This window comes from Balaenoptera physalus (genome assembly GCF_965194825.1).
Source record: "Balaenoptera physalus genome assembly, chromosome: 3".
In the NCBI taxonomy this organism is placed as follows: Eukaryota; Metazoa; Chordata; class Mammalia; order Artiodactyla; family Balaenopteridae; genus Balaenoptera; species Balaenoptera physalus.
Window position 1 is genome coordinate 76,688,474 of NC_138890.1, and position 12,617 is coordinate 76,701,090.

General features: G+C 33.7%; 1 protein-coding gene across 8 annotated transcripts in view; it reads right to left on the reverse strand.

The window, feature by feature from the left end:
• Window positions 1-12,617, reverse strand: part of ZNF474 (zinc finger protein 474) — a 217,692-nt gene that overhangs the window by 104,594 nt on the left and 100,481 nt on the right. For 2 of the 8 annotated variants that reach the window (XM_082457877.1, XM_082457882.1), the window contains one exon: window positions 4,602-5,348. The exons of 3 other annotated variants lie outside the window; for them this stretch is intronic. In XM_082457877.1, coding sequence (XP_082314003.1) covers window positions 5,313-5,348 — 36 coding nt within the window. In that variant the 3' untranslated portion in view covers window positions 4,602-5,312. Of the gene's footprint in view, window positions 1-4,598; window positions 9,841-12,617 lie in introns of those variants that run through there. 3 more of the 8 variants (XM_082457885.1, XM_082457878.1, XM_082457881.1) reach the window with 3 other exon arrangements.

The following is a 12,617-nucleotide window of genomic DNA, read 5'->3' on the forward strand; positions in this document are numbered from 1 at the left end:
TAGTAACATGTACAAATAAACCTGGAAGAGATAAAAGTATATTTTAACATATTTCTAATCTTAAGAAAAAGCATGCAGAATATAGCTGGCTTAAGTTTTTACTTAATAGGTAGAAAATATTATCCAAATCTTTCCTTTTCGAAGAACGGCCCATAGGCTTGTAGCATTAACATCACCTGGGAGCTTGTGAGAAATGAAGAACTGTGGGCCCCAGCATGGTCATACTGGATTGGAATCTCCATTTTAACGGATCCCTAGGTGACTCACATGTACACAAAGTTTTTGAAGCACTGATCTGAATTAACCATTCACCAAAGGCATATCAAGTAGGCTTATAGAAAGCCACCCTTTCCTCCAGCACCACATATAAACTTCCAAGCAAAGTAAAAATCATGTTTGCTCTGCAAATACAACTTCAAAATGAGTTCCCTAATACCCTCTTCAAACATTCAGGAACTACCACCTATTTCTTTACTTTTCCACTTTTTTCTCTGAGATACTTCCTAGGATAAATACCTTCCCTTTTTGCATGGATTGTTTTACCTGTGACTTTGGAAGACTGAATAACAGCTATGAAAGATAATAGAAAGAAGTAATACTGATAGATTTATAGGAAAGAAAAATAAGTGAAAGACAAGGCAGAAATACAAAAAAGCAAAAATAGCATGGACAAGAAAAACAAATATCTGTGTATTTTATTTATATTGAAAATAGATTTATTGTTTATCTAAATATAAAAAGAATGCATGCTAATGGTTTCTCATAGTTTTGCTAACTAAAAATTGTAAATTCTCAAATAATACAAAAAATAGTAGTGTTCAGAAACATCATCATGAAGGGAGAAACTTCTTTTGTTCTTTCAGTGGCCCAGCATCCACTTACCCATCTCCAGATAATTATCCCACCAGTTTTCTTTAACTGAGATTCCTCCTCTCTCCCCCTGCCCCATCTGACTCTTAGGCCCCATGCTATAGGTATTATCCTATATCACCTATGGATATGGTGGAGATATGGTGGAACGTGTGACAGAGCACACAGGCCTAAGCCAATCAGAATCTCACGTTCTCTAGATCGCAGTGTTGGTTTGGGTATAAGCACACATCCTAAGTTAAACAGCCAGACCCAATGAACCTAGAGCTTTCAACTGAGTAATTAGAAGACTTTCTTTCATGCCAGTGCTGATATGGAGAGGAGGAGAGGCAAAAACTGTGGCAGCCTCCTTGTCACCATGAGGGGAGATATTGTTCTGAAGATAAAACCACCACAGAGGAGGAAGGGCAGAAACTTGGAAACAGAGGGAAAAACTGGCTCTTCCTGATGACCCTGTCTGAAGCCCTGAAAAAGATGTGCCTAGAAGCAAACCAGGACTCTATACTTTTCAGCTATCTGAGCCAAAAATAGATTGGATTGCTTAAATTAAATTTGACTGAGATTCTGTCACTTGTATTCAAGGGAAATATAACTAATACATGTTTGTATACTTCTATGCATACATCTGCATAGATGGATCTTATTATTTATAATTTCATTTTCAGTTTATTCTTTACCTATTATTTTTAACCTGCTATTCTCAACCAAAAAAATGTCATTAACATCTTTCTGAATAATTAAATTCAGATCTATATTGTTATTTTATTGGATATATGATGTTCTATAATTTGTACTATAATTTATTGAATCAGTTTCATACTGAGAGACATTTACAGATTGTTTATACACATTAAAGAAAAACCTCATATATACTAATTTAACCTACACAATGATCTCCTTGGGATACATTTCTAGAAGTAGAGTTGTTAGGCCAAAGGTATCTAATTTAATATACTCACTCCTACACTGCTTTAGAGAAATCTGTAGAATTACATTTACACCAATAAGACCTGGACAACTCAGTGTTCCCTACAGCCACATAAACATCTGTTAATTTCATGAGCAAAAAATAATATATGTAATTTCTTTTCCATTTCTCTACTAGTGAGAGTGACTATTTTCCACATGTTTGTCAGCCCTTGCATTTCTCCTTTTGTGAACCACCTATTACTTTTTTACCCATATTTCTGTTACAGTGTTTGACTGCCTCATTGATATGCTAGAGCTCTTTATATATTAAGTGTATTAACTCTTTCTCATATATTTCCCAGGTTGTATTTTGTTTTTGATTTAACTTAAAGACATTTCATGGTGGAGAAATTTTACATTATTATGTAACCAAATTTATCAAAATTTAATTATGGATCTTTTATTACTTATATTGCTTAGAAAGATTGTTGCATTCTAAGACTATAAAATTACTCACCCATATTTTCTTCTAGTAGTTTCTGGTTTCTTTCCATTCTTTATCTTTTTTTATACACATTTAAATCTTGGATCCATCTAGAAGTTATTTTACCATAAGGGATTCAGCTTTCTTTCCCCCAAATGTCTAGCCAGTAATCCCAATGTTATATACCAGAAATTCTATTCATCATCTCACCAATATGAAATGCCATCTTTATCATATACTTAATTACCACATATCCTTGGGTCTATTTCTGGCTGCTTTATTATGTTTCATTTCAGACTGTTTCTGCCTCCTGTAGCAGTTTTGTGTTAGATATTGTAATTCATAAATTTTAAGATCTAGTAGGATAAGTATTCTTACAATTCTTTTTTTGATCCTTCCAAATTGTCTTAGCTTTTTCATTTATCTATTTTAAAAATTAATTTTAGAATAGTTCAAAAGCTTCTAAAGAAATAGTACTTCACAAGTCAGAAAGAGAAAAACAAATACCATATGCTAACACATATATATGGAATCTAAAAAAAAAAAAAAAAGATTCTGAAGAACCTAGGGGCAGGATAGGAATAAATACGCAGATGTAGATAATGGACTTGAGGACACGGGGAGAGGGAAGGGTAAGTAGGGACGAAGTGAGAGAGTGGCATGGACATGTATACACTACCAAATGTAAAATAGATAGCTAGTGGGAAGCAGCCACATAGCACAGGGAGATCAGCTCGGTGCTTTGTGACCACCTAGAGAGGTGGGATAGGGAGGGTGGGAGGGAATCACAAGAGGAAGGGGATATGGGGATATATGTATACATATAGCTGATTCCCTTTGTTGTACAGCAGAAACTAACACAATAAAGATATTTTAAAAAAAAGCAAAAAAGAAATAGTACTTCAATATTGAATAAAAATACATGAATGTTATTATTTTGAGGAAAGTGAATAAAATAATAGTAAAATATTAAGTATTGGTAACCAAAAACATGGCACCTATTTTCATTTATTAAATTATATTTAGTGTCCTTTAGAATATTTTATTTTTCTTTTATATACCTGCAAACTATTTCTTGATCAGTTTATTCAAATATATTTTGTATTTTATGTTTTATTACTATTTTCAATACTTATCTTTTTTGTCAAATTTGGATTATTATTATGTAAAGAGTATCTTCTTATTTATAGTTTTTGGGAGACTTAAAACAATATTTTAAAGTCAGGAAAAGTCCTGAATTTAATCAAATATTTTTAGCATCTATTGTGATTTGACTGATTGAAAGAAATCAGTGTATTTGCCAATACTGAATTGGATACATTCTTGGAGTTAACCTCACTCAGTTATATTGTATTACTCTTTGGATGTACTGCTAAATTCTCTCTGTTAATATATCATTCACAGTTTTTGTGAGGAAAGAGAGAGGGGAAGAGACAGAGGGAAGAGAGAGAGATACAAAAGAGAATCTGTTCAATGTTACTGTCACACATATGCTAGTGTCATAAAAGAATATGAAGTGAATTCCTTATTTTGTGTTGCTCTGGAACAAATTCAAATCACATTGGAGTAATCTGGCTCTTGGAAGAATGAAAATAATTTCCAAAGATACCTTCTGTGTCAGAAGCATTTTGGAAAACTTTAACAACATTCACAATTTCTTGCACAATTTGTAGTCTATTTCTTCTTGAGAAAAAAAAATGCAGTTTTAAAAGTTATTAGTATAAAATTGTGCAAAATATTTTCTTACGATGATTTTCTCATTATTTGTAGTCATTTCTGCTTTTCTTTGCATATTTTATGAATTCATGTTTTTTCTCTCTCTTTTGGTCTCGCTCATATTTAGTATTGGTGGATTATTTATTTATTTAATTGTATTTGATACCCCCTCCCTCCAGAACCAAGTCTTGAATTAATTTATAATTTCTATCACTTTTCTCATTATGGATTTTTGCTTCTCATTTAAAAAAATTTCTTCCTTATGTTTTTCTAAAGTTTATTTTAGATTCATTTTTCTAGCTAAACTGGCACCTTATTCACTTATTTCCATTCTTTTTCTTTTTCGAGTAATATAAATGTATATGGTTTAAAAATTTTTCCCTCACTGTTATTTTTCAGATATTCTGTAACTGTGATGTTATTGTTTACTTAACCTGAGAACTATTTTACAAAAAAAATTTTTGTTTTGTTTCTGATTTTCTTATTTGTTTCTAGCACTGAATGCATTTTTTGTCAGAGAATGTTGCTTATAGTATTTCTACTTTGGGGTTTTTTTTTTTGTTTCAAACGGTGAATATCTATGGGTCCTTGAAAAAATGATGCATTACATTTTTTTAAAATTATTTATTTATTTATTTATTTATTTATTTATTTATTTTTGGCTGTGTTGGGTCTTCGTTTCTGTACGAGGGCTTTCTCTAGTTCTCTAGTTGCAGCAAGCGGGGTCCAGTCTTCATCGCGGTGTGTGGGCCTCTCACTGTCGTGGCCTCTCTTGTTGCGGAGCACAGGCTCAGTAGTTGTGGCTCACGGGCCTAGTTGCTCCACGGCATGTGGGATCTTCCCAGACCAGGGCTCGAACTGGTGTCCCCTGCATTAGCAGGCAGATTCTCAACCACTGCGCCACCAGGGAAGCCCTTGATGCATTTCTTTGTTTCCAGGGTTTGATATTTGACATCTACGTATCTATTAAATACTATTACACATATTGCTATTCAAATCTTCTGTATTTAAATTTTGTCTTTTTTATCCATAAAGTATAGAAACCGATGCATTGCTTTTCACTATTATTGTGTTTTTGTAAATATATCATTTATCTTCAGTAATTTTATATTTTATTCATATTTTTACTTATAAGGAATAATTATAACTTCTCTGTAAATTTTAACCTACATCATTAAGTAACATAAGACTTTCAGCTTGCATTCACCTCTGCTTGATAATAGTAACATTTTCTCCCATCATTTTATTTATTTAGTAGATCATTATGCCGTTTACTTTTATCATCAAACTAATATATTAGATTTTTTTGTCATACCAATGATCTTTTCTGCTTTTAATGTCTTGCATCTTCTTCCTTTGCCATCTTCTTCTTTGATGTTTGAAAAAAATACAGACTATTTTAAATTCAAAAAGCCATTGCAGTTACAGTTTTAAATAATACGCTTAATCCTACAGTTCTCAATATATCAACTTTCACTTCAGGTATAGTTATTTATCCTCACTTTGAGAAATTAGGAAACAAAAGTTAATTTTGACAATCATTTTTGTTTCTAAGTGCTTACTCTCATCTCCCTTGTTCCAAACCTAGAAGGACTGATGCACAAATTGTTTTATTATTAATTTGTGCCATAACTGTACCCCTAAGTTGGTGTCTGAAGAAATACTATTACATTGCTAAAAACAAAGACAAGAGACTAGCAACCTGCAATAATTGTTCAAGGACACAAATTTTATAACTTAAATATCTAGTAGGCCACTTTATCTCATTACCTTGACTGACAAGAGGGACTGTTTCAAAACTGAAAATTGTTAGTATGAACAACCCACTATTATTTTGTGCCACCTCATACCCCTCAGTGGCTGCAGCCAAAATTTTTAGTTTTCAGTTCCCCTTCTCATTAAAATGCAAAAAATGGAAATGTATTCAGCCTTATTCTTGTACAAACAACAAAAACAAATCCACTGGAGGATAACGCTCCACTCTTCACTCGACTTTGACAGTGGAAACCTATTCTATGTTGATTAAGCAACTATGTAGCTGGATTCCTTTCTTATTTTTTGAATTATAATATTCCTTATGGCATTATATTAAAAATTAACCCATGGCAGGGGATAAGGGAGGAGAATAGGAATGAAGTATATTTTCCCACCCACCCAAATTGTGGCCAACTGGCAGAAAATACTGAACATGTCAGCATGTCACCCTGCTTTGGCTCAGAAGGAAAGTAATAGCCTTTGGTCCCGTCTAGTTCCCAAGCACCAGAATGAATTCTGACAATCATACCTTTTTCTCTGCAGGTTTGCCCTTCTGGCTGTGTGTGTGTGTGTGTGTGTGTGTGTGTGTGTGTGTGTGTGTGTGTGTGTGTGTGTGTATGAATCCTCATGTGTACATAGACGCCTGCTGGAAATTGTTTCAATCCCTCTGTTCACATGTAATCAACATTCCCGCTCTCTTCTTACATTGAATTTTGGAAAGTGAGCCCTTGCAGTGCCCCATGCCTGCTTTAAATAGCCAAAGAATCAGAATCAGGAGACTCTAACTCTTCTAAGAGATGTCTTAGTGTGGTATGGCTAAGAAGTTTGCATGGCAACAGAGTGATTTAGGAGCAGTGCCCTGTTTTTTCTCTCTGCTTTGGAAACTGAAAGGGTTGTTTCCTTTTATCTTTTTTTTCCTGTTACTGTTAAATTTAATTAACTATATATAAAGTATTAGAAATCCTTTGGATCTGATTATGAGTTTGGTCCAGAAAATGTGTAATCCCCAATGAAGCATGTATTAAAAGAGTCAACTCCTTTCCAAAACTGTAGTAATCAGATGTTAGTATATGAATAATTTTGGGCTTGGCTAGAAAACTTATCTCTTTACCCCATCTTTTTGTACTTAAACTATAAACTTTAAGAGTAATTTGTTTCCTATATCAGTCAGGGTCCTTGCAAGAAACAGCTGGCACATTTAAATCAGATAATTTGTGGATCATTTAAAAAAGACACCTTTACAAAGGTGTGAGTAGGGTATAGAGAAACCAGAAGGGATGGTGTGGCACTTGGGGTAAGGAACACCAAGGAACCACACTCACCCTAGGCCTGAGAAGGCAAGGGGAGGACATTGCTACTAGAATAGGGGAGAAAAGAAGGGGGTGAAGAAGACCCTTTGCAAGAGCTAAGATCTTAAAGTTACATGGCCAGCCCAAATCAACCTGCAGGGAGAAAATGGATATAAATGCCCAAACCTCATTCTCCTCTTCCCTCAGGTCTCCTGCTGGCTCTCCCACTGGTCAACCCTACCAGATCTCAGAGGGCAAGTGAACCCATGATGCTAAGGCTTAAGTCAGTCCCCTGGTATGCAGAGTGTGGCAGAAAGGGTGAAGGGAAACTGGAAGACATCTGGCACATTTCTGTTAAAATCAACCGATATCTATTCAACAACTACAGGTGAGGAATTCCTCATTTCCCAAATTTCATCATCTACGTGAATTGGAATCCAAGAACTTTCCCATGGAAATTGAGTCTTTAGGTTGTAGGAGATTGCTATGATAAAGTGGAAGGAAATAGATGTGTGTTGTCCTAAGATGTGTATTCCAATACTGATGTTACCACGTGCTAGTTGTATAACTTTGGATGAGTCACTTCGGATCCTTTGTATTCAATGGTATTATCAGTATGGTGATGATAGTCATGTTTTTTAAATTTTTGTCACAGGATGGTTGCTAGTATAAAGTTATCTAGTGTATAAGAGAATACTCTATGAAATATAATAAACTTTAATTTTAATTTACTTTGGAAATATTTCTCTGAAGCCATGACATTTTCAGTCTCTTTACAAGTCAGACTTTCCTCCTCTGAAATGGAGGTACTCTTGTCAAAATTAGTTGGTTGTTTAACAGTTCAGATATTTGTATCTTATGGAAGTGAATGAGTGCTCAGAGTGTATACACTGACTTTCCCCAGGGAATTCCCAATTTCCTTCATCACATCAAGGAAATCTTATAAATAATGTCATACACAGAGAGACTGCTTTGCTCATCAATTACATACAGTTACCTCCAGAGAAAGGGTCTGCCTTGCCAAGAATACTGCTGATTTGGCTCTCGCTAGGGAAGCAAAGAGCTGATGCAACAGGCATTGCATTAAGGACCTTTGCGTATTGTCTTCCTAGCTCTCTCCCTCTGGAACTCTGAGCTGGTTCCAGAGGCTATGGGAAGCTATGGAAAGTGCAGTCCACAGGTATTTTGGGATGTATGCTCTAGGACTAGTTCAGCAACAAAAAAGTATCTTAATTTGGGAGACTTTAACAAACTTCAGAAATAAAAGTAGACAAGAAATATGTATAAAGTAGACAAAAAATGCAATAAAACAAAACAAACAAAAGAAACTCCTAAAGGATAGAAAAAGGAGAGAAGCCAAGACAGGAAAATCTATCCACTTTGAAACTTAAAAACACACACAAAATGATAATAATAATAATAAACCTAGGCTGAAAAGTATTTAATAAAGTAAAAATTAAATATAAATGAACCATATATTCCACATAAACTAGAAAAAGAATGAAAAAAACACACCCAAAGAAACTATAAGAGGAGTCAAAAGACAGAAATAGAAATTAATTAATTAAAAGCACAATAGAACATATATTTAAAGTCAAAAGTTGCCTCTTTGAAAATACCAATAAACAGCCCTTTTGTAACCTGATCAAGAATAAAAAAAACATTAGAATGATAAAGAGATCAAAACTATAAATTCCAGAATTTTTTAAAACATAAGAGAACATTTTTATACAAAGTAATGTTTTAAATTGGAATGATTGGCTCTTCCAGAAAAAATATACATTAATAAGATTTCTTCAAGAAGTTAAAAACAGAATAGACCAGCAGCATAGACAAAACCTAAAATATAGACAAAAGCCAGGATCAGAACATTTTATGGGTGGATTCTACAAAATCAGAACCAGAATACTGAAAGAAGAGAATGCAATAGATCTTCTCTTATAAAACTAGTTGCAAACCCCCTAAATTTAATATTAGCATTTTTTTTGTTGAGGTATAATTCACATACAACATTATTTAGTTTCAGATATACAATATAATGATTCAATATTGGTATATATTACAAAATGATCACCACAATAAGGCTAGTTAACATCTGTCACCATACACAGTTGTAGGAGATATTAGCACTTTTAGTGAAGAACTTCATTAAAACAATAATATACATCATGATCAAAAAGGGTTTAACACAGTATTGCTAAATATTGGAAAAGCAATAGATAAATAGGTCAATGGAACAGTATAGGGAATCTAGAATTCAGAAGTACATTTATTTGTGTGTGTATATGATGGAGTATGCAAAAAGTGGTGTTGGGACAATTGACTGTCCTTTAAAAAAGGATTAGATTCCTACTTCAGACAATTTTTGAAAATTCAACTTGAATTACAAGTTAAGTATAAAACAAGAATAATATACATTATGACCAAAAAAGGATTAAAGTAATAATGCTAGATATTGGAAAATTAATAATCAAAATGATCAACAGAATAGAATGGACAATCCAGAAACAAATTCTTGTGGGAAAATGATGTACTATACAATAAATGGTGCTTGAACACTTGATCATCTATTCAAAGTGAAAAAAATTAAATTTAGATCTCTGTTTCATCCCATGCTAAAACATTAAAAAATGAATTTTAGTTGGCTTAATAAGTAAGCTTAAAACAAAACAAATGAACAAACAAAAGAACTTTGAAAGTGCTAACAGAAACAAGATAGACTAGGTAATTCCCTGGCGGTCCAGTGGTTAGGACTCCACACTTCCATTGCAGGGAGCACAGGTTTGATCTCCGGTCGGAGAACTAAGATCCCACATGCTACATGGCACAGCCAAAAAAAAAAAAAAAAAAATCAGAAACAAGATAGAATATATATATATTTATTTATATTCTTGGGATAAAGAAGACCTTATTGAAAAAACACAAAAATTCAGAATTCCTGGTGAAAAGGCTAAAGTTTTTCTACATAAAACTTCTGAAACTTTTTGGATGTTTTGATATTGGCATACCACAAGAGCTCCATCCACCTATGTCCCATTTCTCTCACTGATTATGACTAAAAACTCTGGGCAAAATACAAAAAAACGTGAAGACTCTGAAAAGTAGACAAAATTAAGTTTCTCATTTTGTTCTCTTTTCTTTTGTGGCTTTGCCCCCATGGCAGGCTCTGGTCTTGGAGTGCTACAGCAGCAGCAATACTGTAAGTGGCAAAACTCCAAGAAATATCCCATATTTCTGGCCAGAGGAAAATGAGTGTCCATTTGGAGAGTGAGAGGAGAATCCTAGAGGGGAGAGCTGGAGAGGAACGTGCTCAGATACTCAGTGTGAACCTGCACAATCTCAGGTTCAACCCTGATGTATGGGAGATTTTAACACCCATTTCTCACCAAATGATAGAACAATGAGATGAAACCCTTGTACAGATACAGACGATCTGAACAACACTATCAACCATCTTGATCTAATTTATAGAACACTACATTCAAAAACTAGAGAATACTACATATTTTTTCCCTAAGTGCGCATAGAACGCTGACAAAGATAGACAATAAGTGGGACCATATAACATGTTTTTATAAAATTAAAAGGATCAAAATTATACAAAGTGATTCTCTGACCACAAAGGAATTAAATTAGAAATCAATAACATATCTTAGGAAAATCCTATATATCTGGAAATTAAGTAACAGTCACAGGTTAAAGATGAAATCAGAGGCATAGTTAGAAAATATTTTGAATTGAATGACAATGAAAATACAACACTGCAAAATTTGTGGGATGCTGCTAAAACAGTGGTGAGAGGGAAAAGTTGCTTTATATAAGAAAGAAGAAAGATCTAAAAGCAAAGACCTAAGTTTCACTTCAAGAAACAAGAAAAAGAGAGCAAAGTAAACCCCAAGTAAGTAGAAGGAAAGAAATAATAAAGATAAAAACAGAAATCAATGAGATGGAAAATGGACAATAGAGAAACTGCTTAGCAAACCCAAAAACTGTCTCTTTGAAAAGATCAACAAAATTGACAAAACTCTAGCTAGATTGATCAAGAAAAAAAGAGAGATAATATAAATCACCAATATTAGTAATGAAAAAGGGGTTATCAACACTACAGATATTAAAGAACAATAAGACCATGCTATGAATAACTTTATGCTAAAAAATAGGAATATTGAAATGAATAAATACATTTCCAAAAAATATGACATGTCAAAACTGACTTAAGAAAAAATAAATGATATAAATAACTCTATATGTATTAAAGCAATTTACTTTGTTATCAAAACCTTCCCAAGAAGAAAAAATCCAGGCCTAGATAAATTCACTGGTGAATTCTATAAAATATTGAAGAAAGAAAAAGCACACCAATCTTATTCAAATATAGTAAAAAAGAGAGGATGAGCGATCACTGCCCAAAAATTTAGTAAAGCAAGTTTGTATATTCAATTGATTTTTGGCAACGTTGCCAATGCAATTCAATGGGAAAAAAAAATTTTTTTTTTAACTAACATTGCTGAATCAAATGGCTATCCACAGGGAAAAAATGAATATCAACCCTCACATCACATGATGCCCAACATGTAACTAAAAAAGGGTCACAGACACAAATATAATACACAAAATGAGAAAACTTCTAGAAGAAAGCATAAGAGAAAATCTGCAATATTGGGGTAGGGAGATATTTCCTAGATAAAATATTGAAAGTATGAAGCATGAGGGAAAAATAGATAAGTTGGAACTCTTCAAAAATTGAAAACTTTTTCTTACTGAAAGACACTAATGAGAACACACAAAGGCAAGTCATGGAGCATGAAAGAAACTATTGGCAAGCCAGATACCAGACAAAGACTTGTATCCAGAATACATAAAGCACTCTTACTACTCAATGATAAAGACTAAAAACCCAACAAGAAAATGGAAAATTGGAAGAGCTACTTTACAAAAGAAGCTATACAAACGTCTAATAAGCACATGAAATGATGATCAATAATATCATCAGTCATCAGGGAAGTACCACAATGAGATATAACTATATACTCATTAGAATGGCTAAAATTAACAAAAGCTGGCCATACCAAGTGTTGGTAAAAATGTGGAAAAACTGGAACTCTTAAAGTACTGCTGGCAAACGTGTAAAATGGTACAATTACAGTGGAAAAAAATAACTGCGAAGCAGTGAACCCTAGCCAACTGTTCCCACTCACAGTAAAACCTCTTAAGAGTCTGTAATTGCTCTCCAAATTCTCAGCCTCCATTATTGCTCAAGTCAAGTTTTTAATCCTTATATCACGTCACTTAAACCTCTTTTGCCAAAATGACCAATGACCTTGCTATAGACTGACTGAATGTTTGTGTCCCTCCAAAATTCATATGTTGAAATCCTAAACCCCATTTCGATGGAATTAGGAGGTAGGGCCTTTGGGAGATAAGTAGGTCATGCATTGGATTATTGCCCTTATAAAAGAGACCTCAGAGAGTTTCCTCACGCTCTCCAGCCTGTGAGGATACAGCAAGAAGTCGGCTGCCTGTGAACCAGGAAGTGGGCCCTCATCAGAGAATCTGTCTGTGCCTTGATCTTGAACTTTCTAGTCTCCAGAATT